The sequence below is a fragment of the Python bivittatus genome, unplaced genomic scaffold (genome assembly GCF_059951505.1).
Source record: "Python bivittatus isolate LINGU-HERP-01145 unplaced genomic scaffold, Pbiv_v1 ctg000370_np1212, whole genome shotgun sequence".
Lineage (NCBI taxonomy): Eukaryota > Metazoa > Chordata > Lepidosauria > Squamata > Pythonidae > Python > Python bivittatus.
In genome coordinates this window covers 2,382,524-2,408,558 of record NW_028277062.1, presented here as the reverse complement: position 1 = coordinate 2,408,558, position 26,035 = coordinate 2,382,524, and the positions used below count along the sequence as shown (strand labels likewise).

Sequence of the window (26,035 nt, the reverse complement as noted above, 5' to 3'; positions counted from 1 at the left end):
GCGGGCGGCGGAGGGGAGCCCGGCGTGGCGGGACCCCCGGCGCCCCGGCGCTCCCGCCAGCCGGGGCCATGCAAGCGGCCGCGGGCAGCCGGAGCTCGGCCTGCACGTTTCCAGCCCCCGGTTCAGAGGGGTGAGGGTTGCCCGCCAGGCACCGGGGCTGATTGCGGGGGGGGGGGGGGCGAGGACCCTCCTCCCCAGCCGAGAAAGGCCGGAGGGACGGGATGGGGCGGCGCTGCTGCCGGGACCCCCGCGAAGCTGCCAACTCCGCCCCGCGCGGGGTTGCGGGGGGTGGTCGCCCTCCGCAGCCTTCCCCGGCTGGAGCCCCGAAGCCTCCAGCCCCGGCGGGCTGGGAATGATGGGGGCCGGAGTCCGGCCCCTCCGGGAAGCCGGCGGGGCCCAGCGCCGCCTTGCAGAAGGGAGGGGAGGCAGCGCCCCCGAGGCGGGGAGGGCGAGGCTCGCGGGGGCGCCGCCGCGCGAAGGTAGACTGCGCCCGGCCGCGGAGGCTCTCCGGCCCGCTTCCGCTCGCGGGCCTCCCACGCGCCCCGGACTCCCTCGCGCTGCCTGCGGTTTCCTGCGCCAGCGCCCGGCCGGGCTGGAGACGCCGCCGCGCTCCGGCTGCCTCTCCCCGCCCAGCACCTCCGGCGGGCGTTTCCTGCCCGCAGTTCCCGGGCTGCGCCTCTCGACGCACCGGGCGCTGCCGCTGCCGCTGGCGCTGCTGGCAGGCGGCCGAGCGCGGCCTCCCCTCGATGGCCTCGCTTCCTCCTCCTCCTCCGGCCGCCGCCGCGCCGCCGCCCCCGCCGCCGCCCGCTCCGGCCGCTTCCTGGCGGCTCGCGACCGCTGCCCGCCGCCGGCCCCCGCGCGCTCCTGCCCCGGCCATGGGGAGGCGCCGCCGCGCGCGGGAGCCGCCCGCCCGGCTGGTGCTGCTGGCGCTGGCGCTGGCCTCGGGCTCGGCGCTGCTCCTGGCCTCGCTCAGCCTCCTGCTCGCCGCCTGGCCCCGCTCGGGCGCCCGCGCCGTCCAGCAAGACGCCGCCGCCGCCGCCGCTGCCGCCGCGCTGCCGCAGGTGAGGGGCGGGCCGGGGCGTCGCCGGGCCGGGGGCCGGCCGGGGCGCGGCAGCAGCTGGCGGGGCGCGCCCGCGCTGTCCGGGGCCGGGGGGCCGGGCGCGGGGCGGCGGGGCAGGTCGGGGCGGCGGCGGGCCAAGGCGAAGCGACCCGCCGGCCCGGGCTCCTTGAACCCCGGGTGGGTGCGGCAGCCCCTCCGCGGGCGCGGGACCCCGGCCCCGCCAGGGCCGGACGGAGCCTGCTTGGCCGGCCAGCCCTGCCCGCCGCGCCGCGCCGCTCACCTGCGCCCGCGGAGTCCGGGCAGCGCCGCCGCTCAGCCGGGTGGACCCGTCGCGTGAGAAAAGCAGGCGGCGCGGCGCACGTGCAGGGGGGCCGGGGGTTTCCTCGCTGTGGCCGGTCAGAAGTTCCGCAAACTGCTTTCGAAAGTTCCCCCCCCCTTCGTGGGGAAGAGTTTGGCCCGTGGCAGCGGTGGGGCAGCCCCTGCGCCTGGGGGCTTGGGAGGCTTTGCAGCTTTGAGTGCAAAAGGCGCAGGGAGGGGCTCCCCTCCCCAAGCCCAAGCCCCCTTCGGCCTCCCCCGTTCATCTTGCAAAGGTTTGAAGGGCTGGGCTCCCACAAGCACCCTCCCCAGGCTCAGAAGTGGGGGGACCAGTGTGTTTCCAAGCGCCCCTGAGTCAGCCCAGCTGTTGCTCTGCGCATCTGGATAAGATGGGGCAGCAGATTCCAAAACCTGTATTTTTCAGGTGGGAGAGTTGGGCCCTCCAAATGCATCAGTTGGAGCATGCTCTAAAACAGTGTTTCTCAACCTTGGGAACTTGCAGATGTGTGGACTTCAACTCCCAGAATTCCCCAACCCCCTTGCTGGCTGGGGAATTCTGGGAGTTGAAGTCCACACATCTGCAAGTTCCCAAGGTTGAGAAACACTGCTGTAAAAGCCAGGGCAAGCCACAGGTTTGCACACTTCCTTCTTTCCTGGAGGGGCCCTGCCTCCCGGGCGCCCCACCAGTGCACGCCTGCTGAGTCAGGCTGAGACCTCCAAGCAGGCGGCTGTGGGTGTGTGGTTCAGAGATCAGGGGCCAAGCTCCCCGTGCCCCTTTTTCCCACCCCACCCTTGGACCCACACACCCGGCAGCTGGCCTGGCCTAGCCGAGCCTTTGGAAGCTGGAGAGCTGCCTGGACTGGCCAGGGTCCTGCAGCCGCCTCCAGCCCTGGGGGAGGTGGATCACCAGCAGCTGTTTCGGGGGCTTGAAGGCCTGGAGAAAGCTCTTAGCCTGAGGCAGGGGTCAAAACAGAAACCGGAGTTCAATCCTACAACCTGCTTATATCCTCTGAATTCTGCCCCTTAAATGTGGGGTGCAGTGATAAAAAGAGATGGCTTTTTAATACTTGCTATGAAAAGAGGGAGGGAAAGAGAACCACTGAGCGTGTGCAGAGTGCAGAGCTGCGCTCCATGCAGCCCACCCTCTCCAGCGCTCCCGTTCCCCCAGGTGAGAATTCATAGCATACCGCCTAATTCTGCTCACACAGCATCTGCTGCTTTAACAGTATTTTTCTATGATTTGTCAACGAAGGAAAGGCAACAATTGTCTGGAAGAATCTGTTTGTTTTCTATTCCTCCCACTCCCAAACAGACTTTGGGGCTTTCTTCACGTGGTTTTGACGTGTGGTGCCGGAGGGCAGAGATTTTATGAAATAAGGGGGGGCATTATTTTAGCCCCGGCCAGTCTCTTGGGGAAAGACACGCACGCACCTTCCCCAGACAGGTGCCCCAGATGTTTAGATGGTAAGCGGTGAAATCGTACATCTGGAGGGTAGCAAATGGGGGGCCATTTGCACCGAAAAGGACGGGAGCCAAAAACTCATGATTCTTAGTCTGTTCCACGGCTTGAGCTATAGATAGATTGGTGGCTTGGCCTACCTCCAATGTACACAGACGCACACATTTATTTTTGAACGTTGCCACCAGCTGAGCAGAAGAGAATCAGCAGTTTGACTTTTTATCATTTTTTTTCGTGCACAAACAGCTGGGAAATTGGGACATCTGTTTGCTATGTTTCCTTAGCAACCCCCTCTCACGTTGAGCCCCTCGGAGTGCATTTCAGCTCTGCGGTTCTGAACTTTTCCCAGGGAAAAGTTCCCCCCTCCTCTTCAGGTGCAAAGGCTTTTAGCCCTGATTGATCGGTATCCGGTTGGAATGGTGGGTTAAATTCTTCCCATGCTGGCTGGGGAATTCTGGGAGTTGAAGTCCACGCCTCTTAAAGCAGCTGAGGTTGAGAAACCCTGGTCTAGAAAAGATATTTGCAAAAGTGGGAGTTGTCCACACATCTTAAAGTTGCCAAGGTTGGCAAACACTGCTCTAGATGATACCCCCCCCAAAAAACTTGGTTTTTTGGGATAGTAGCAACTTCTTATCTTGGTGTGTTTCGTTTGATCCTGGTTCTTCTGCCAACCCTTGCATGGAACTGCGCCTGGGTTTCACTTCCAAACTGAACTCTTCGTTCTTGGAAGTAGTGAGATGTCGGGGAGCATTGTTTGTGTAGTTCAGTGGCTTGACTTGGGGTCTTCTCTGTGGTCCTCAGGAACTGCTGCCAGAGGACGACCCAGAGGAGCTGGCCCCGGTAGGTGAACGTAGTTCTTTGCGACGCTCTGGACGCACCGCATGGAAGAATTTTATTACGCGGGCACGAAACGGGCAACTTTGCACCAGGGGGAATGGGGGCGTTTCCTGCAGCCCGGCTGTATAAAGCAAAAGAGGAAAACTTGCTTCCTCTCGTCTCCTCGGGAGTAAATGGGAGAAGGCTTCTGCAGAACCGTACAGGTTTAAGGGTGCAGGTTGCCCTCCGCCTGCCCCCCATAAGAAAATGTTAAATGGCCCACCATTGGGGGGGAAAAGCAGGCCCAAACCCTTCAGCAACTCAGGGTGAGACCACCGTGGGAAGATAAAATATTTGAAGAGCCCTCTGCCGATCTAGGCCACGATTCTCCTTCCACGGATGTCCCAGTTGGAAGCCCACAAGCCAGACCTGGAAGGAATAGCCTTTCCTTGCTTGTCCCCCAACATTGGGTATTCTGAGGTAGACTACCTCCAAACATGGAGGTTCCATTTAACCTAGCATGAGTGACAGCTGTTGAGGAATGAGTCCCACTCCTTCATGAAGCAGGAGAATCTGGTTCTGAAGGCTAGGCTTCTTTCGGGGGGGGGGGAGGATTTCATAAATGATTTTAAGGGAATAAACCAGAGTAACTGCAACCCTCTGGTTTTGTTTTGGAAAAGAAAGAAAAATTAAGGGCGGGGGGACGAGAGGAAAGATGCTAGTGTCTTTCTGAATTCTGTGTGCTGACAAATCTGGTTACCTTTCCCTGTAACATGCAGCTTGACTCGCTGCTTTGAGCTATTCGTCGAGCAAGTGGCTTTCTGGAGCATGCCCTGTCTCTTTGGTTGGTAGGCTTTGTGGGGCTGTCAGTAAGGCTGAGGGCTGGAAGGCTGATCTTCCCGCATTAGCAGGGATTTGGCCCTGCTAAGCTCCTCCAGCCTCCACCCACTCATCTTTCCAAAATGTTGTGTTGACGTGCAATACCTCCCTGCTCCTTTAGGTGGTGCTCTCCACCAGCTGGAACAACCAAGGCAAGTTCCTGCACCATTTTGCCCAGCAGGGGGCGCTGCGGCATCGAAGGCATGGTGAGTCCCTCCTCCTAAGGCTGGACAGGTAGATATAGCCTGAAGAACATCAGGTAGTCCTTGATTAATGACCACTCATTCAGCAACCGTTTAAGGTCTATCTGTAGCCCCTTGAGGTTGGGCTCAGCCCCTTGTTGACCTGGATCCCAACCAGCCTGACTCTCCAGCCTCTTTCTAACAAACCATCTTCCACGCTATGATTATTATTACTCGTTAGATTTAGAAGCTGTCTGACTCCAGAATGATTCTGGGCAGCTTACCCTTGAAAACAGAAAGCAGTAAACATCTGGATAAGCCATGCGTTGTGTGCCATAGGAGCTCAGCACGGACACCCATATCAATCAGTCTGGCTGGGGAATAAGTCCTTTCTCACGTTCTCGTCAGCAACCGGCGGCCCCAAGGCCCAGTCCAGCCCTGGAAAAGTGTGGTTTGCCTCTGTTGAGGCTGGATTTCGGAAAGAAGCTTCTCCCGTCTGTCTCCCGCTCCGATGGGCAGGAAGATTGGCTGCTGATGTTCTCTTATTCTCTGGGCTCACTGACCCACCCAAGTTCCCCCCACCCTCTTTTTCAGCTGAGAAAGGGAAGCGCGTTCGGCCTTGCCGGACCGGAACAATCTGCGCAGCACACTATGAAGGTAGGGCTCTCCTCTTGCCCTCGCTTGCCCCTCCCGGAGAGGGGAGATGCCAGAGCCCTGGCAGTCCCCGTTCGGTTCCTGGGTGTTACCGGCGCGTCGTTCCAGGCGCCGTAAAGCCCTCCATCCCCGAGCCAGGAGTTCGGACTGACCCCCTCTCTCTCTTTCAGTGCAGGCCACGGTAGGACGAGCTGGGATGCAGGCAGGTAACACTTCCCGGGGGCCCTTTCGGAGGGCCGGGGGGGAACGATGCCTGGCCGGTAGCCTGCTCAGCTGGGCCAGCTTTCACCGTGGCTGCTGGCTTTTATGGAACCGAGCCTGCTGCTCGCGCCAGCCTGCACGGTCCAGTTTATGGCACGAACCCAGGAAATGGGTGAATCCGGGAAATGTGCAACGGCGACTGGGGAGCTTCGGGCGGCCCCAGATCAGCTCTGCTTGTGCCGTTGAAGGCGAGGGGCGAGATCCTCCGGGGGGAGCTGCAAAGCTGGAGGTTCATCACACCCCCCGTCTTCCCCCCTCTCCAGATGCAAACGGAACGATCCGTGGATGGGCCGAAGCAAGGCTCAACGCCACAAACCCCCTGCGTTATGACAGCAGCCGCGGGGAGTTCACGGTGATGAAGAGGGGGCTGTATTACCTGTATTGCCAGGTGAGCGGGGAAGGGGGGCTTGTGGGTAATAACAGCAAAGCATGCTGGGGCTTAGGATTCTCCCGGTCTTCTGGGAGGAGGAGGGAGCCAGGAGTGGAAGGAGGGTGTCACAAGGACCCTGGATTCACTTCCTTCCAAGACAGGTGATTGGCTAATTCAGAGTTTTCCAATCTTGGCCACTTACCTGGACTTCAACTCCCAGAATTCCCAGCTAGTGGGGAATTCTGGGAGTTGAAGTCCACATATCTTAAAATGGCCAAGTTTGAAAAACACTAGTAATTGGTTGCCTCCGCAGCTGTGTGTATTTTACTGTTTCAACCTTCTTCCATCTTGGGCCTCTTGGGTGCACTCCCAGAATTCCCCACTAGCATGGCAGGAGCTGGGGAATTCTGGGAGCAGCAGGGGGCCAGGTTCTCTGTGAATCTGATCTCCATGAGACCAGCAGACTGGCCTCCCCGGATTACGCGGCCCACGCTTCTCCTCCTCTCTGTGGCCCCAGGTCCATTTCAACGAGGGGAAGACCATCTACATGAAGCTGGACGTGATGCTGGGCGGGGAGCTGGCCCTGCGCTGTTTGGAGCAGTTCCCCCCCACCAGCTCGGGACCCCAGGAAGCCGAACTCCGGGTGTGCCAAGTCTCCGGGCTGGTCCTGCTGCGGCCGGAGGAGTCCATCCGCCTCCGCACCATCCCCAGAGTCCGTCTCAAGGCTGACCGCTACCTCACCTATTTCGGCCTCTTCCAGGTCCACTGAGAGAAGGGGCCGCGGGAAGACCGCAGGGCTGGGGTTCTGGATGGGCTCTGGGGAGCCAGAGAGGAGAGAAGGAGCCCGCGCTGCTGGCTTCCGCGTGGCGGATTCCTCTGCCTCCAAGTGCAGAGCGGGTCCGACTGGCACCCCTTGTTTCCGGGTCGGCGACTCTCCGTTTCCTGCTCTCGATTCCACTGTTCCGACATCCACACGGTGCCAGCAGGAAAGGGGTGGGAAGGACGACTGTAACCCCTGCACCTTTGCTTTGGCAGACCCCGCGGGGCCCCTCCTCTCGCCAGCTCTGCAGCCCAAACGGCAGCGGTCACCTGAACAGAGGCAAATCAGCCAGGAACTGAGCCAGTGGCTCCTGCGTGCGTGGACTCCGGTTCGCCACTCCCTTTTCCTGCCCGGGTTCTGTTTTTTTCCCAGCGCAGTTAAGCTTTTCACCCTGGCCGGGCACCGTACGTAGCATCTGTACTTTGCTCTGCATTTTTATACTTATTCTGCTTCCCCTCCTGGGCCTGTTGGATGCTGCAGAAGGCCTTTTCCAGCACCCCTGCCGTCGTGGTGGAGGACGACCTCCATGGGGCTCGGCCGCCCGCCACCGAGCAGAATTGCCTGCCGTCCAGCTGTGGGGGCAGCGCGGGAAGGACCGCGGGAGCACATCTGTCTCCAGAGACTGCTGTTTGGGTAGCGGCCAGCAGGGGGCGGCAAACCCTGAAGGAGAGGAAGCTGGACCTCACCAATCGGGGAAGGGCAGAGGCTAAAGAAACGAAGCTTCCTATTGGCCGGGAAAAGTGAAAGGGGACTTTTCCCATTGGCTGGGGAAAGTTGCAGGCTGCTATGGGAGGGGGGGTCCAGACAGTCACCTGGAGCTGGGGGGTCTGGAAGAGGTGAAGACCCCGGGCAGGCGTTGCAAAAGTTTGCACGCCTCCGCAGATGCAGCTTTGCAAAACGTCGAACTGCGGCCCCTGCGAGCACGAAAGCGCAGGGCCTCTCATGCAGCCCCACCTGGGGGTGACGGCCCCCCCAAGCCTTTCCCCTTGGAAAATGTGGCGATCTCGCAGCCCCCTCACTCCCCCTGCCGACATCTTACCGCCACTCATTTACTTTTAGGAAACTTGGAGGGGGCAAAATAGCCAGCCCGGTCCTCTCTGGCACCGTTGCTTTCCGCCACAGCTCGCCACCTTCCCTGCTCCCCGAATCATTTAACAAACGGCCCCTGGCGACCAGAAGTTGGCACGCTCCCGTTTTACTGCACAGCATCGAAATAAAAATACAGCGATACAGGGTTTCCTGTGGTCTTCCCTAGCAGCCCCTTCGCCAGGGGGCTGTTGGTCGCGCATGGGGGATAACGGGCACCGGGCCTCCCTGCGCGGGTGCTGACGTTTGCCCGGCCAGCGTCATCCCGATGCCCGGCTGCCCGGACTTCCTCTTTGTGGACTTCAAACACCCTTCCCTTCCGAAATGGGTTTTTCCAAGGGGTGGTTGACGTTCGAAGCTGCCCTTTTAGGGGGTGCCCTGATTGCTGTAATGCTTCGTGCTTCTCGCGCAGCCAAGATTTACGTTGTATTTCTGCAGAGACAAAATGGTTGTGGCTTTTGTGAGAAAAACATCAGTAACCAATAGCTTACAGCAGTGTTTGTCAACCTTGGCCGCTTGAAGACGTGTGGACTTCAACTCCCAGAATTCCCCAGCCAGCGTTGCTGGCTGGGGAATTCTGGGAGTTGAAGTCCACACGTCTTCAAACGGCCAAGGTTGACAAACACTGCCTTATGGCTTATCCAGGGTCACTTCAGGGGACTCATGAGCTGGAACCAAAGGCTTAAACTAGGATTGTTTGCACGTCCTTTGAGGAACTGGGCTCTGGAAGATCGTGTGAAAGCTGGCCTTTTCTGTGTGGGTAGGCATAGCTTTAAGCTTAAGTAGGCCTTTCCCTTTCTGGGACCGTAACTCCCAGAATTCCCAAGGGCTTCTGGAGAATTCTGGGAGTTGCAGTCCCAACACATTCAAGGGGCTCCAGAGGATCCTTGCTGATCCTCCTGGGGCAAGCAGGCTGGTACGAAGGCAGAAAAGGAGCTAGGAGCAGCCTGTGGCTCGGAAAGACGGACCAGGGAAGGAAATCGAGTTCAATCTCGTTTACACCAACACCCTTTGCGAGACCCACCCGTTGCCTTTTGGCCCTTGCCAGCCAGGCTGAATCCATGCGCCAATTCCTTCCATGTACGGATCCATGCGTTCCCATTTGTGCTTTCGGTTTCTCGCTTCTGCTTGTTCACACATGACTTTCTCGATCGTCTTCCCCTCAACCTTTTCGCTCTTCTTTCCGTATTTGTTTTATGACTTGATCCGTCCAGCCACACGGACTCAATGCCCGACGATGTCGGTCCCTCCTTTTGTCCCTTGTTTCGACACCCTGTCATTCTTGACCACAATGTTTGTACAACTTTTGCATAACGAAGTGTACAGCAACTCGCTCTCCTGCACGGCTTATTTCAACAAACTTTCGCTCCTCGCAACAGGCCCCACGCTACCCACTTTCTTTCCACCAGAACTTGCCCACCTTCAATTTCTCCATCTTCCCATCTTTGTAAGTGTTCTACCAAGGCATGCAATTTATTTATTTTTATTATTATTTTATTTGATTCATGGTGACTCTGGGCAGCTCACAGCAGTTAAAAACACAAACAGCAGCCAAGTTCTTTGCTCCGGTTTTGCAAATTTTGCAAGCGCAATTGTTCAGTCCATTTTCCCTGTCAAACACAACTCTCTTATTTTTTGTATGTTATTTTAGATCTGTACTCCTGGTTGCATCATGCAATCTATCTAACATTTGCTGCCAATCTTTTCAGTTCTTAGACAACATGGCATTGCGTGCGTACCAAGATAACCATGTAGTCACATCTCCACGTACCGTCACCAAAAGAACTCCTTAGGCATTTATCATAGTTACATAAAACCACCAAGGAAATCTCACTTATCTTTTCTTTACCCCCTGTTCAGTGTTGAGCCCAAGTCCAGTTATTCTCATGCATCCCTTACTCCCATCGCGTACCACCCTTATCACTTTAAACAACCAACTTTCGACTCAGATTATCGTAAGTGTTCTCTAAATCAATACATGGACAATACACTTTTTCACATTCATGTATTTCTCAAGAATTTGCTGAAGAGCAAGAATCTGGCCTGAACACCTCGTACCCAGCCTAGAAACTACCGCGCGCTTTTCTAAATTAGGTTTATTGTTACCTCTTGCATACTTTTGATCAGGACTCTGCCAACACATTTAGCCAACCCCCTGGAGCTTTGGCGTTCGCTCTTGCTATTGTTCCCTTTGTACGGGAGAATAACAGTGGCATTCTTGCAATTGTCTGGTGCAAATGCTGTCTTCACACCCATATTAAGGAAGTCACACGATGGCTCTGCAAGCAAACCGGGTTCATATTTTAACACTTATCTGCTTACGCCATCTGCATCTGCAGACATCTTCCCAACGTCCTCACAGCGTTTATGATTTTGTTTTCATCGTTTTCTGGAATTCCGTCATTTATACCATTGGTCTGAATTGAAATCTTTAACATAGGAGATCACTCCTGCATACATATTTAAATTTCCTCACTACAGTTTCCTTCCAAGCCATGTCCCCATTTTTAATTCTTAATTCCATTCATTCTTCTGGAAGCTCCTTATTTGTGAACTTCCAAAGAATGCTTTTATTTCCATCAGAATCGCACTGCATTTTCTTTGCTTCCTTTAATCTTCGTTTTAACCATAGCTGTTTCTGAGAAGATTATTTACAATGATTTTTTTTCTCCCTCTGGCATTATACAATATCTTTCTCTCACCCATTTTTGCAGCAGTTGTTCTCTAATAGGCACTTCTTCCTATCCACAGCCCTTTTCACTTCATCTTTCTACCAAAGATCCCTCATTGTGCTTCCTCAGACCCTTCGGTGGCACCTTGTGCCATCACTCCTTTCCCTCTCTTCCCGGCAACCTCTACATCCTCTTTTCTTGCACCCCATTCCTTCTTTGGGGAGATTATCTTCTAATCCTCTTTCACAGGCTTTCCTTCAGTTCCATTTTCACTCTTCTTTCTGTAATGGTATGTGGGAAAGACCTTGGGAGACTGGGCCCAGAGACACCGCCAAGGGAACGGTCAGATAAGAGACAGCTTAGCCCACAGCTGCACAGTGGGTGGGGAAAGAGGCTCAGAAGAGACCCTCCCTAATTTCTCAGGCTGTAAAGGAGACGGGGGGGAGAATTGTATTTTCAGACTTGCAAGATTCTGTTAATGTAGCCTTACAATAAAGTAGAATTAGCTCATCTGGTTGTGTTTCCTGTTTGGTCTACCTAGTAAGGCTGACACTTTCCTTCACGTCTTTTCTTCCATGTCATTTTTTTCCTCCAAGATCCTCTCTTGATAAAATAATGGCAGGTCCACATTTGGAACCTCTCATCATCCTTGAATCCTTCTCTTGATCTCTCATCATAAAATGTCCTGCTTTAAGCTTTAGATTCATTCCTTTCATTCAAGCCACCTGAACAGACTTTAGGCTTAAATTAGGTAAACAAAAATACCTTTTTCTAGGGAGACACCAAAGAGTCCCCATTCTCATTCAGTCTTGGGTCTCCAAATTATACAATCCCCTTTTTTTTCTTGTTGCCTTTTCACTCTTCCATTCATGTCGACAGACATCAGTTCATACCATCTGACATACATTTTAGCCCTTTCATTCTTAATTAAACCTACATTCTCAAGTCCATCTCCACGTCCATCAACTCGAGAAAATCACTGCCTCGGTTGTCCCCCTGCCATGTCTGGCATTCCCTGCTCAAAATAAGAACAGTTCCTACCAGTGCGGGCACATTTGGGGCAACATGCCACAAGCACCAGAAAATCCCCTTTGGGGAATGCAAGACTTTCCGTGCCCTAGACGGGGGAGAAGAAGGGGAAGAGACCTTCCTGTCTTCTCAGAATATGACTACTTGTTTATGGCAGCTTTTCCCCCCAGACGGGTGAGAAATGCCAGTCTCACGATCTCAGCCAATATGGTTGCTGGCTGGAGGACAGTGGTTGAAGTCCCAGTTCATCTGGGGTCTTCCAGATTGGGCACCGGTGGCTTGCAGAATTAGGAAAGCAGCAACTGACATTTGCTGACTCAGAGTGCTACAAAAATGTCAAGCAAACCATTTTGCTTTCACACAAAACCAGGGACTTTTCAGTGCTGTCCCGAACTTCTCTGTTTGCATGGCGGGTATTTAAAAACAACAACACAACACTTTCCAATAACGTCTTTTAAATGGAGCAATATTTCATCACCCTGCAGTCAGCCCAGTGCCACAAGAGGCAGAGAATTTCACAAGTGCCTCTTTTCCCATCAGTAAAAGTGCAACAACAATAAATGGATTAGCGACCCATTTGTTCTCCTTCGGTGACCCCCTCGTCGAATGGCAGGGCTGGCTTTGCCCAGGACTCGTATTCCTGGAATCACGGCTAGAGGAAAGGAGGGTTATCCTCTTTTGAAATGGAATAAATGAAAAGGAAGCTGTTAACGCAGAACGTTTGCTGTTATTGTTTTTTAAAAGAAGCCATCTTAATAACAGTGGAAAGATCCTGTTAAATCTTATTTGTGCTTTATTTCATTCGTAATTGTAAACAGGACTCAGATGGGACAGGAAGTGCCGTTGGGGGAGCAGAAGTGGGAAGTGAGTGTATTATTTTCAGTCCGTTTCCATTTTTTCACACCTGTTTCCATCTTGCCCCTCTGTTTACATCTCTTTCTGCTGTCTGGGGAGTTGAATTTAAGGACTTAAGAACCTCTGGATTGCACCAAGGTCCGTCTTAATCCACATTTTGTCTGTCATGGTGACCAGCCAGGTGCTTCTGAGGTGCTCACAAGCAGGAGGTGGAGATGTGCCCCTCTCCCGAAATTTGTCCCCTGCAGCCTGTACTTGGAGGCTTCTGCCCCCCAACCCAGAGGTAACATGGAGTCTTCAAGGCCAATAAGGTAGACCTGTCCTCCAGAAATGTATCCAGTCCCCTCTGAAAGCCATCCAAGTTGGTGGCCATCATCATATCTGAAGAACAGAAGGAAGGCTCTGTTGGATCAGACCAAGGCCCGTCTTGGTCCAGTGTCTTGTTTTTCCCAGAGGCCAACTGGATGCTTCCAGGAGATGGAGACCACATCTCTCACAATCTCCCAGACCCTTGATAGACCTGACCTTCATCAATTTACCCAAGCCTACTTTAAAGCCCTCTAAGTTAACGACCACCCCTACATCTTGTGACAATGAATTCCACAGACTATTTTAATTGGAAGGGGCTTGTCTGGGAAAGACTGAGCTAAAACTAAAAAAAAAAAAAAATCCCCCCAACTGGTAGTTGCCAGCTGGGGATGACAGCTGTGGAAACTGTTCTGCAGGTCTGAGACCCATCGCTGTTGAAGCTACGGGTGCCAGGGAGCATGTACAGAAGGCTCCTTCAGGTATTAGGAGGCCAGATTTGCGGGGGAGCAGTCATGCTTTTTGCATCTCACCATCAGTAACCCTGATGATGATGATGATGATGACGACGATGCCAGTGGGCCTGGGAAAACAGGTATGCTGCAAAAATATTTGTGATGTTGATCCCTCTTCCATTCAATGCAGGCTATAGATCTGGAGGGGAAAATACCTTCACATTGGCGCATTCAGAGTCAGAGATGGCTTTAGAGCAATGTTTCTCAACCTTGACAACTTTAAGAGGTGTGGACTTCAACTCCCAGAATTCCCCAGCCAGCAAGCTGGCTGGGGAATTCTGGGAATTGAAGTCCACACCTCTTAAAGTTGCCAAGGTTGAGAAACACTGCTTTAGAGCGAGACTGCATGAAAATGTTCCCCGGGGGGGGGCGCTGGGCAAGCAGCTGCTCCCCGCCCCGCTTGAGCCCAGCGGTCAAGAGGGCAATTGGGGGGCAGCGCCCGCTCCCTTTCCCGCAGAGCCAAGAAGCGAAGTTGGACGGAAGCGCCAACCTTACCGCTGGCTCCCCCTTGCCACGGTCCAGACGGCTGGGGGGTTCTGCCAGCCGTGGTTCCAGCACGCCAGGAGGATGCCTGGTTGGGGGAAGATGCTCCCCCTTCCCTGCCTCCCTTCCGTCCCCGGGGGGCGTTGGGGAGGTGGGCCATTCTCCGCGCTTGCAGCCGGCCGCGCGGCGCAGGAAAGGGGATCCTCAAGTCCTCCGTGCAAAGCCGCTCCGCAATTCCCATCCTTCCGCGGTTGGCTGGGGAAGATTGGTCCAGGGAGCCCCCCTTCTTTCCGCCCTGCGCCCGGCCCCCCGCCCAGCCTGCCCCGTGGCAGCGGCGCTCGCCTTGCCCAGCCAGCCCTGGAGACGGGCAGCGGCCGGGCGCGGAGCGGGTTCGCTTCTCGGGACACTGGGAGGCACTTCAAAGCGCCTCTGCAAGGGAGAAAAAGCCGGCGGGCGCCGGACCGAGAGGAAGGAGGCCCTGGCGAGGGGGCTGCGGATCGGGGCCGCTGGGGCCAGCTGTTTCTGCGGCTCCGGGAAGGGGCCAGCGCGGGTCCCGCCCGGTGGAGCCTGGAGGGTGGCCGCGCTCCCTCTGCTTGCGAGGGTGATGCCGAGGGCGCCGCCGGGCGCTGCTGGCCGCGCGCCACCCTGGGCGGTGCGCCTGGCCCCCACGGGTCCTGCTCAGCTTCCTCAATCATCGCACAGTCCGCCCCTTTCCTTGGCACCCGCTCAGCTCCTCTCCGCCCCACAGGGAAAGCCGCTCTCTGCCTGCCCAGGAAACCAAGGGCCTCGTGGTGGGGCAGGGGGAGAGGCCCGTTCCCGCTCTCGAGCAGCTGCCACCAAATTGCGCACAGGGGCACACAGGAGCGCCCGGGAAAGACGGCTCTCCAGCCTGGCGGTGGCCCGATGCAGCGACCTGCTCCTTCAGCCAGGCGGTGACAGCCGGACAGCGAGCCTTGGGGAGGAAGACAGGCCATGTCTGGGGGGCATGGGGCGTTGGAGGGGCATTGCCCTGGGGGCCCTTTTGGACCTGGGGAGCCTAGCAAAAGACCCGGGGGCTCCATAGGCAAAGGCTGTGATGCCAAAGCTGGAATTTTCCAGGAGACGAAGGTTGGGGGGCCCGGGACGCCTGGGCCCTCCCTCCAACTTTTGGGGACTGTTGGGGTCAGGGATTTGGGCTCTGCAGTGCTAGAAGCCACCAGTGGGGAGACTAGATTGGGGAAGAAACCGGAGGGAACGATGCCTCCAAAGATCCGGAGGGGCACGTTAAGCCCATTCATGGGGCTGGCCCCCCTGGCTCATTTGGGGCTGAGGCAGCGCCCCCCAATGCCCTGGGCAGTTGTGGGGGCCCTGGCAGTGGGGCTGCTGGCTTGCCTGTTCATGCTGTTCAGCATCCAAGGACGCCTGGAGATCTTGAGAGAGGAGCTAGCCGGGCTGCGGAGAGAAATCTTCTGCGAGGCATCTGCGATGGCGGGGGACCAGGGCAGCCCCACTTCACAGCAGGTAAGAGAAGAGGGGGCTCCGCAGAAGACGGGTTCGGGCTCTTGGCCCTTGTAGGCTCCAGACATGGCCCTGCCCCCTGCTTTTGTGCAGTTGTAGACTTGACTGAACTCACCTTCAGTTGTGCCCGAAGTGAACTTTGCAGTGCAGAGACACAGCCCAAGACCCATATGGCACTGCCCCTCCCACCCCCAGTTTCCCACAGATAATAGGTTTACAAATCCTCCCATCATCCCCAGCCAGCACAGGAAAAGATGGGAACTGAAATCCATCACGCGGGGGACGTCTGACGATGCTGCATGAAGCCAAGGGGGCTTTAATGCAGTAATGAAACAATAGATATGCTTTTTTTTCCCCCGGATTCCTCTCAGGCCAAACTACCTTGGCCTAGCATTGACCTAATCTCTGCTCCCCAAAATCTGGATGGACTGATCAGAGCCAAGGGGGCCTGTGCAGAACGAGTGCTGTTTTTCGGGGATGAGGGGTTGGGGAGTGGAAACGCTTTGGGGGAAGTTCTGAAGTGAAAAAAGTTGTGAACTTTGTCTGTTCTCGTGCAATTTTGCCATCTCTACAAGCTTCACACTCTTATTTTGATTTTGTTCCTCTGAGGATTAATTTCCCGTTAATCTTCTCCCCGCTCCTTAAAAAAAGGAAACTTTTGCTCAGCTTATGTGTAAGAAATTCCAGCGAGGTTTCCTGACTTCGGGATTTTGCAGAAATTAGATGATTTCTTTCTGCAGATCCAGCTTTCCACTCTCTTTGCAGTGTAAAGAGTACATTTTCTTACCACATGACGCATTTCTTTGCTGTCACGGTGGTGTGTTTGCACATCAACGTTCAACTGTCAGAATGCTACCTTTTGCCACTGTGACCTCGTTATATGCAAAGTAAGAAGGAAAGAGCCATGTCTCTGAGCACATGCAGAGTGTCTGATGGAGGCTTAGGGGGTTCGGGGCTCCTTTGCACCAGTCCCCCTGAAAGCTCCGCACCTGGGTGAGAAAAATCCACTCTGCGCATGCTGAAGGACGAGCGAAGCCATATCCCGTATCTCAGACGGGAGCTTTGCTCTCGCTTACGGCCGACAGCCAGCGAGGCCGTGGCACAAGTGCCCAGGCGCGTTGGCAGGCAGCCACAAGAAAACCCAGGAGCCCGAAGCTCAAAGCCAGCTTGTTCTCCCCTTCCTTATCTGTTAAGGCTTTCCTTTTGAACTTTCTGTTCTTGCTTTTCAAAAACAATATAACTCCCACGAGAGCAAGGCGGAAGCAGCTTCTGGTAGTCCATAGGTGCGAAATTTCTCTTTTTTTCAAGGGTGAGAAACTCTAAGCCAGGCTGCTTCCTGAAAAGGGCTGCCAACTTTTCTGGACAGCCTCTGCTCCTCGGTTTTTAGACATTGCTAATCAAGCAAGGAACATTGACTGCCCTTCTTCCTTCAGCCCAACTCGGTCCATTTTGGATTTTGCAGATTTGAAAAGCAGCTGAATTAGAGATTTGAATCACCACAAAAGGGGCGTGAAAAACTCCCGTGGGGAGTTTCAGACGTGTGGTTGCTCCCTTGCAACGGGAGAGGATGTCCTCCCTGCCAGATGCTGCTTGTGGCAGCCCTTAGCCGAGCCCCGTGGGCACGTTCAGCCCAACGCAGCTCCCACGTCTTGCTCTGGCCAAACGTTGGCAGTGCCCGGGTGCCGCTGCTTTTGGTGGGCAAATTATTCGGGGGGGGCTGGGTTTGGAAGAGAAGCTGAAGGGCGCTCTCTGCTCCCTCCCCTGGTTTCAGAAGGCTGATGGGGATCCAGTGCTCCGCACGTTAAGGCCGAGATGGAAAAGGGATGTGGGGAAGACAACCCAGGAGCAGCCACCGCGTCAGCGCAGTGAGTAGACCATCAGCTGCAGGACCAACGAGGGTTAGGGTTAGGGTTAGAGGAAAGATAGCAGGTATAAACCACAACAGCAATACGAAGAGCCACACTTGGCGTCGATCCAGATGAGCCATGGTGTGATGCCGACCCTCCAAAGCCCTGCGAGGGGTCTGACTGAGCGGTCTTGCAGAAGGGCGTTCGGTCGGTGCCAGCCCCGCTTCTGCAGGCCCCCGGTCCTTTTTACCGGGAACTCCAATCTCCCCAGCCAGGGTGGCACGCTCTGGTCCGTCTGCGATTTTGTGAATGCCTCTTGCGGGCACGTCAAGCAGTGGAGCAGATGACTTCAGGAGCCAAACTGCAGGGTAGCCAGGAGGGGAAGTGAAAGTGATAAAGCAAGGCAGCCCGGATGAGGACGTTGTGCCCTTCGGTGGGTCTGTGGTTGTGGCTTTCAGCAAAGGCCCTCGAGGCAGAGAAAAACAGAGGCGTCACAACCGCTGGGCGTCTAATACGGGCAACGCCTCTCAAGCAAGCTTTTGAGCACCATACTGGAAGCCTTTTTATAAAACAAGGCGAGTCGTTGTCCTGCGGTTTCGAACCCAGTTGGCCGGAAGGTTTGCTAATTCTGCAGAGTTTTAATATTGTGGGGAGGGGCTGCTGTGGCTGGTGCCTATTTTATTGTCCACAGAAAAGGCTGTTTATAGCAAAACAGTTCAGGACGTTCGTGGCCCTGCTTTTATTGCAGGAAGAGCCAAACAAGGCCAGCTGGAACGCTGGACTTAGCTCTCATAAGTCAGCTGGCTCGGTTTTCAGGTCGGGAGGGTTGTCCCTGAATTCCAGGGATTCGGGATCTGTCAAGTTTTAGAAGGCATTTCCAGTGCTGGGCTCAACCTCATATCATTCACATCAGCATACAGGTTGTCCTTGACTTATGACCACAATTGGGACCGGAACTTCCGTCACTAAACAGTGCGGTTGTTAAATGAGTCGTGTCTTTTTTGCCATGATCACTAAGCAAATCACGTGGTCGTTAAGCAAATCTGGCTTCCCCCATTGACTTTGCTTGTCAGAAGGTGACTGGGAAGGTTGCCAATGGCGATCACGTGATCCTGGGATGCTGCGACCATCGTAAATGCATGCCGGTTGCCAAGTGCCTGAATTTGGATGCTGTGACCGTGGGGATATTGCAGTGGTCGTAAGTGTGAGGACCGGTTGTAAGTCACTTTTTTCAGCACTGTTGTAACTCGAATGGTTGTTAAATGAATGGTCGTAAGTTGAGGACTACCTGTAAGGGAAAGTACAGTGTTTCTGAGTGCATCCAGAGGGCTTTGCCCTCATTGCAAGCATCCCTGTGCAGGTCCAGCCTCAGAGTCAGGGCTTATGTCGCCATCCAGCTCTCTCTGCCTTGATCGGCAGGTGAGCCTGCCCGAAAAAAGGAACTGCAATGCCAGGTGAACTTTTGAATCGGCACCAGGGAAGCAGAGCGATTCTATCCAAGAATTGCACAAACTTGCACAGGGTGGGAAGCTGTTTGGGAGGCGTTATCGGTTAAACCCCAGTATTTTCAATTGTGTTTGCTCTCCACTAGAAAAACACTCGGTCTTGCATTTGGTCCCCACTCAACATTCCAGTAATGGTGAGTAGTAGATTAGGGATTGGAATAAATGATTATGATTATGATTATGATTATGATTATGATTATATACACAATAACGTGAAATCACTGCCAGTCCTTTAGCTGGTGTTGGCCTTCATCTGCATCGAGTCCTTCCCAAGAACCTGAGATGTCGTAAAGTGTCAGCGTAGCATATGCGTGGATCCAAGTGGGGTGGCCTTTTCTAATGGACAGATTTGGTCAATGCGCAGATGTTCTAAGGCTATTTGGTCTGGCGCTCAGTGTGCCGATAACCGCTGGGACCACCACGGCCGGTTGATGCCATAATCTTTCAACTTCAGTGTTCAGATCTTGATACCTTCTTTGTCTTCTCCCCTGATATTGCCACATCACTTATCCACTCTTTCTTCTTTTCAACCACCGTTCAATCTGGGGTGTTATTATTATTTATTAAATTTAAATGGCTGCCCATCTCACTTGCGTGTGACTCTGGGCGGCGTACGTAGTTAAAACCCAAGTAAAACCATAATCTTCTACCATTAAAAGCAATTAAAAAATTAAAAGCTACATTTAAATACAATAATAAAAAGACAGGAGAGTGCAACTTAACTATATACAACAGTGTTTCTCAAGCTTGGCAACTTTAAGATGTGTGGACTTCAACTCCCAGGGTTCCCCAGCCCGCCATGCTGGCTGGGGAACCCTGGGAGTTGAAGTCCACACATCTTAAAGTTGCCAAGCTTGAGAAACACAGATATACAATGTACCCATTTAACGGGCTCCAAACAGGGCTAGCAACAATCGAGATGGCCACTAGATGGCAGTGGGGAGACCCTGGGTTCTGGATCTCTGCTGGCATCCAGCGGTCCCTCGGAGTACTGCAGTCCAGATACGATAGAAAGAACGAAAGGCCCTTGGAAGTCGGAGACTGTAAAAGGGAAACCTGTAGAAATGAGCTAAGCTCTGCAAATCCCGTCTGGTCCTGGAGTCCTGAGCTTCAGGCTTCGTGCATGGAAAGAGCAGGCTCTGTTCCCAACCGGATGAACTCCAGCCGCATTAGCCAAGGATTGTGGGAGTTGTAGTCCGCACACACGGGGAGAGATGCGTCCTCTGCTTTCCCGGCTGCTGGAAAGGAGCAAACGTACACCTGTATAGGTGAGCAGGGCCACCTGTCGCTTGAAGCAGATGAGGCCAAGCTGGAAAAAAAGCTAAAAATGATCGCCCCGTTGGGGGAATCTCCAGGACGGCCAGCCCGGAGATTTGTAAGTAAAATGCAAGCATTGCAAAATTGCGATCACACACACACACACCCCGCACTTTCTTGCTGAATGTCTTTCTCACCCAGGCAACTCTGGATCTTCCACGGGCCACGCCGGAGCACGTTCCTGGGTCTTGCCCCCTGGCCCACCTCCTCCCTCCCTTCCACGCAGCCACGCCAGCCGCACGGCCCCTCCTTTGCAAGGCAGAGCAGGGGGGCTGATGAACTATGGAGCATTTGGGGGGGCAGTGGCTGCCTTGGGGGCGGGAGGACTCATCGGTGGCTTTGGGGACCCAGCTCAAGGGCCGGCTCGAGACCGCCACTCGCTGGAGCCCTCCGGCCCCTTCCTCCCTCTGCCCCTCGACGCTGCCCACGTTTGCTCAGCTTCCCCACGCTGCCGCCGCCTCCTCCTCCCACTCGCATCTAGGTTAGAAAAACACCACAATGGCTCTTTTCTCGACTTGCTAATTTCCTTTTGGCTGGCATTCTTGGCATGTTGGCCCGGGGGATTAGCAATTTGGGCTGATCTTCCGCTGAGCAAATAGCCACAGGGTTCCTGTTCTTCTACTGGGCTTGTTCCTCTCCCTTAATTAAGGAATGAATGCCGAAGCCCCTCATAAATATATCTTTAAAAGCCCGTCCCTGTAATATTGTCAATTACCCTTTGGCTCCTGGAGAAAAGATGATAGATAAATCTAACAAATGAAATGAGATGTTTTGGTAGAGAGCGTGTGGGTGGGAGGGTGGCGGAGCGCGGAGCCAGCCACTTTTAAGTCCTCTTGCGATCAGGGCCAAGCTTCACCTCTTGAGTTTCTGCCTGCTCCATTAAAGACCCAGGCGTCCTGCGTGCAAGACAGATAAAGGCAGACAGGGCTCGGCTGCGGGTGGCGGAGGGACGGTTGTCGGTGGGGGGGGGGGCGTTCCGGTATGACCTCTTCTTTCCTCCCCCTTCACCCGCAGAGGAGGATGGTACCACAGAGATCTGGTGGGCGCCTTTCCTGCAGCAGGGGCATGCCCTGGAGCCCAGCGGGCAGGAAGTGGTGGTGAAGCACACCGGGCTCTACTTCGTTTACAGCCAGGTAAGAGGACCCCCACCCTGAGAGGCAGGGGGAGAGGGGCTCTCGTGGCCCCTCCTGGCCCTGGCCGCTGGTCCAGCCAGACCGAAAGACCAGCTTCCGGGCATAAGGCTGGGAGAATGGGACCGGCCCTTCAGGGTAGGCCAGGTCACAAAACGGGGCAAGGGAGGGAGGAAGGAAGGAAGGAAGGAAGGAAGGAAGGAAGGAAGGAAGGAAGGAAGGAAGGAAGGAAGGAAGGAAGGAAGGAAGGAAGGAGAAACGAGAGAGGGAGGAAAAAGGGAGTTATTTTCTTCTCTGTTCTCTTGCTGGATGGTTGAGGACTGTTTTATACTTTCCTTGAGGAATTCAGCAAATGGAATCAAATCCAGATTTGATTGGGAAATTGTCAGTCCTGGTCAAACTGGCAGAAAAAAGGAAAGGCTTTTTCCTTCTCTTTTCTGGGCTCATAGGAGGAAGAAAGCGAATGAGGGGTTTTTTTGCATAATGACTGGTTTTAGACTGGAGATGGTCACTGATGCGCCTCGCAAAAGGCCTTCCTGAACTGACCCTGGGTTAGCAAGAGCAGCCAGACATAGATCTGAATACGGGAATGAGAGATTATTCCACGTAGGTTCAACTCAGCATGGCTCTTACTTAGACACAAATTATTTCCTCTGTTCTTAGGGGAAATAATTTGTGTCTAAGTAAGAGCCATGCTGAGTTGAACCCACGTGGATCATTTGCAAGGATTAATCCTGTGATGGGAAACATTTAAAAAAAAGGTCGTTGGGAAAAATGCTTGCAGAAGTTGATATATTCTGTCTCGGGAATATGTTGACTGAGTTTTAATCCTGGTTTTGACAAACTGGAATGGAACTCTTTTCAACTGCAGGCTATCTGAACCAACACGTTTAAAAGTTTCCTGACCATTCCCTTTGTGGTTGAGACGTGGCCAACCCGTGGTAACATCCTGCCACCCCGGAGCTCTCCAGCTCCTGGCACAGTCACTCACATGTCCAAATAATCCCACCGTGGGATAAATTGCAACAGAGAAAGTCCAGCTGTAGCCAAGAACTTTATTCCACCCCAAAGGATCCAAAGGATCGACTCTAATGCCACCCCAATTCCTAATTCTTCTTTATATCTTACTAAGAAGGAAGATTTTTAAGACAGAGAGGGAGTGAGCCCAGACATCAGCTTGAGAAGGGTGGAAGGATAAGAAAAGACTGCATTTATAAGGAAATTCTGGCATGAAACTGAAATTATCCAAGCCATGACAAGTGAAGTAAAGCGTCTTTTTAAAAGGTCATATTAGAGAAGATGCAAGGATATATCTTCAAGTTCAGAGAAGGTCCTGTTTGTGGCTTCAGGCATAAACAAAGCCTGCTGACCAAGAAGGCTACTTATAAACTGTCAGCAATATTTGCCAAATAGTCTGAATGCAAATATCCTTAATCTGCTATTGTCTTGCTAAGGTGCAACACTGGGGGGAGGCTGAGCGGTTTGGCCAAATTTAGCTTGGAAACGTGGTCACTCGTGGAATTGCTTTGTAGCAGGCAGCAGCTCTGATCTGACCTTGAATGACCTCAGAAAGCTAAGCAGGGTCAGTCCTGGTTAGACTTTGGAGGGGGACCTGCAGGAGGCCAACGGCATGCGTCGTTTTGGCTGGGTCTGCAAGAAACGGAGCGACTTGTCTGTCAACTAAATGGCAGGGGATCAGGAGAGGTCATGCCTGGCCCCCTTTCTCCCCTCCCTTCCAGGTGCTGTTCCACGACCCCACTTTTACCATGGGGCAGGTACTCCGGCGAGTGGCCCCAGGCAAGGCGGATCAGATCCTCTTCCGCTGCGTCCAGAGTATGCCTCCCAAGCTGGAGAAGGCTTACAACAGCTGCTATAGCGGAGGTGAGCAGAAGCCTGTCCCACTCGCCTTTGCAGAAGGTCTAATGTCTGCACGCGGGCCCCAGGGAGCGTTCGCGTGGCACCCTCCAGCCATTCTGACCTGGGTCTGCCCAGCCCCAGCCTGGCTCTGGCGATACGGACGGGCCAAGGTGGCTGAAGACCTCCCTCCGGCCTCAGGCCAGGGCAGATCCTTGCAAGTCCCTCTCCATCCTTGGAGGCCCCTTGCTGCGTTCCTCTCCCACCGTTCACTCTGCAGAGGCTCTGCCAGGGGAGGGCGCAGGTGCCCCAGTTTTTAACCCCCCAGCCCCAATTCCTTGTGAGGAGAAAGCTCAGCGTGCCCAACTTTCTTTGTTTCCAAAACACTTTATTCATGCTGCAGTGAGGGGGAGATACGGGGAAGGTGGGAACGGCTTTGGAGCAAATGATAGCCAACGGAGATGCGCGTGCACGAGGCGTCCCAGGCGTGCGCCACGCGTGTCTTTGCCCTCCTACGTGGCCCAGGCAACGAAGTGAGCTTAGCCTAGCCGGGCGGTTTGGCAACCCCGCCTCTCCCCCTGCAACTGGACGGCTGCGACGGGAACGCTCCCCCGTCCCCAGCTGACTTGCGCAAGCATCGTTGGCTTTTCCAGATCGAGGGGCGGTTGCAAAGAGGTGGAAGAAACCCCCATTTAGGGGCACGGAGCCAAGCCTGGCCGATTGGCAGGAGGTGGGAACCCTGTTTTCCCCTAACGTGGCGCGGGGTGGGCTGGGGACACGCACCACGTTAGGGGAAAATGTTAACGTGGGTCAGTGTGTTGGGGCAGATGTTCAGCGGGGGTCACCGTGTCTGCCCCCTTCTTCCTCTTCCTAGGGGTCTTCCACCTGCAGCAGGGGGACCGCCTGAGCCTGCGAATCCCACGCTTCAACGCCTCCTTCGACATCTCCGCTCACGGGACCTTCCTGGGAGTGCTCCGTCTATAGACCGCCGGGCATCTTCGCGGCCCCCGCCCCGCCCCACCCCAGGAAGGATCCCCACGGGGCTCGGGGTGGGAGCCCCGCTCTAAATCCTAAGGGTGCTGCTTCCTTCCGGCTCGCGGTTACGTAGGGCGGACTCGAGGAAGCTGGGCGCTCGGATGCAGAAAGAGGCGGTCTGCAGCCGACGGTTTGCTCCTGGCGGAGCCCAGATTTCTCGGCCGAAAAGCAGTGCGAAAAGGTCTAGGCCACGCCGGCTCGCTCTTCCGGACCCCTCCGGGGATCCCTCAGCTGGGAGACCCCAAGACTTTGCACGATCGAAGCAGCCGCCAGACGTTTTCGTGCCTTTTGGAATGACATTTGCAAACGGTCTCGCCGGGTCTTCTGAAAACAGAACGGCTTGGCTGGGGAATTCTGGGAGTTGAAGTCCACACGTCTTCCAGCCGCCAAGGGTGAGAAGCCCCGGGCTAGCCCCTGATTAGTTGAATCCTCTGTTCTTCTGCAGGTGGACGAAAGAAAGCCGGGGAGCCCTTGCAACTCCCTTGCTCAAAGCGCTCTTCTGAATGCCACGCCAGACCCCGCGCCACCTTTCCCAGGAGCCGTCCTTTCGGCTGCAGCCCGTCCTGGCTGAGGACTCCTCCCAAATGCCTGGAGGAGCAACAGGTCAGGGGCAGCTGGCGTAGCGGCGTGACTGCGATGCACCACGTCTTGCAAGAACCCAGGTGCTTCCTGTTTGCTCTTTGGAACGGTTGCATTTTATTTGGGACCTGGGCAAAGGCTCGTGCAGAACGAAAGCACCTTTTACAAATAAAACTTCTGAGCTGGGGGCAGCTGACAGGTTGCATGGTTCGAGCACAGAGGCTGGATCACACGTAACTTGCATGCAGGGAAATCAGTGGGGCTTTCATGAGGCTCAGGGGCATCTGTGGGCTAATTGCAAGAGGCAAGGCGGGATCCAACCGGCGGGCTGCTGGTAATGAGGCAGAAAACTCGAGATTTTGCAGCTTGATAGTAATGCTGCAGGCAGAAAACAGGTCTGCATTATTAGCTCTTCATGCCCCGGGACGAGATGCGGGGAGGTCTCGCGATATTTCATCGGTGGGGAGGCTGAGCTCTCGCGGGATTCAAGGGGGAAAAGGGCAAAGTAATAGAAACGTAGAGATAGGAATAGTGTAGATAGAATCGTTCTTTCTCTCCTTTGTAGATTAACTTCCGGGTTCCATGCGACTGTTTCTGTTTTTCCCGGGAAAATGTGTGAACGATCCCGGAACAAAGCCACGATTTTGACCTGGCTGTAATTAAAGGCGGGGGTGGGGTGGAGGGCAGGCAACGATGTTCTTTCTCTGGAGAGCCTTAATTTACCTGGAAAATGACACTTGGCACCAGAAAGAGTTTCACCAAATCTCACACCAGCACGATTTGGTCGGCCGCATTTTGCTGCGTTGCAGGACGCAGAAGCGGGTTTGGGGTTGCAGCAATGGGGGCGGCCCCCAGAGGGCACCAACGAGAGGCAAAACCCCTCGTGTGCTGCCCCCTAGTGGTGGCCCTGTTTTTTTCCAGTCCTGTTCTGGGGGCCCTAAATCCAGGTTGAGCCTGGAGCTCAATAGGGTGGCTGGGACTGAGGGGGGGTTAGATTTCCAGCCCCAAAATTCTAGCCAGTTGCTCCCCCTTCCTAACTTGCTTAGTCCCAGACCTCGAGCCAGCATTTCTCAACCTTGGCCGCTAGAAGATGCGTGGACTTCAACTCCCAGTTGGCTGGGGAATTCTGGGAGTTGAAGTCCACGCATCTTCTAGCGGCCAAGGTTAAGAAACACTGCCTTGAGCCCTCCTGAGTGCAAATTCTGGGAGTTATTCCAGCCCATCCCCGTGGGGAGAGAGCCTGGCCAATGGAAGCATTTCCAAGCCCTTGGAAATCCAGGCTCCCGTGCTCAGCTGCCAGGGCACGCTGGAAGCCCCCTTCCTTTTTCTCCCCGAAAATCAGTGCCTTTCCATGCCGAAGGCAACAGGCGACCCCAAACCTTGCCTGCTCAGGACTCTGCAAATTCAGCCACCCCCCCCCCCCCCCGAGCAGGACGTCGCTTCCTCCTCAGCCGTGCAGAGGGAGTGAGAACTGCAGAATTTGCAGCCCCGGCTTTGAAGCCCCAAGGG

The 26,035-nt window shown here is 54.8% G+C and overlaps 1 protein-coding gene across 1 annotated transcript; it reads left to right on the top strand.

Moving 5' to 3' along the window:
- The first annotated feature begins 168 nt into the window (after positions 1–168).
- TNFSF12 (TNF superfamily member 12) lies at positions 169–25,510 on the top strand. Its single transcript, XM_088141987.1, has 16 exons — positions 169–1,061; positions 3,636–3,674; positions 4,651–4,735; positions 5,306–5,368; positions 5,536–5,571; positions 5,890–6,014; positions 6,514–6,762; positions 7,297–7,556; positions 13,304–13,359; positions 14,536–14,694; positions 15,099–15,262; positions 17,031–17,124; positions 18,698–18,745; positions 20,943–21,061; positions 22,798–22,939; positions 23,787–25,510. Exons 1-16 carry the CDS (start codon positions 747–749, stop codon positions 23,894–23,896), a joined length of 2,064 nt encoding a protein of 687 aa, XP_087998113.1. The 5' UTR covers positions 169–746; the 3' UTR covers positions 23,897–25,510.
- The last annotated feature ends 525 nt before the right edge of the window (positions 25,511–26,035 follow it).

Coding starts and splice junctions, on each gene's coding strand:
- TNFSF12 (XM_088141987.1), top strand. CDS start 747: ATGGCCTCGCTTCCTCCTCCTCCTCCGGCCGCCGCCGCGCCGCCGCCC. Junction 17,125..18,697: donor GCAGCCACCGCGTCAGCGCA/GTGAGTAGACCA, acceptor GCTCTCCACTAG/AAAAACACTCGGTCTTGCAT. Junction 18,746..20,942: donor CACTCAACATTCCAGTAATG/GTGAGTAGTAGA, acceptor CTTCACCCGCAG/AGGAGGATGGTACCACAGAG.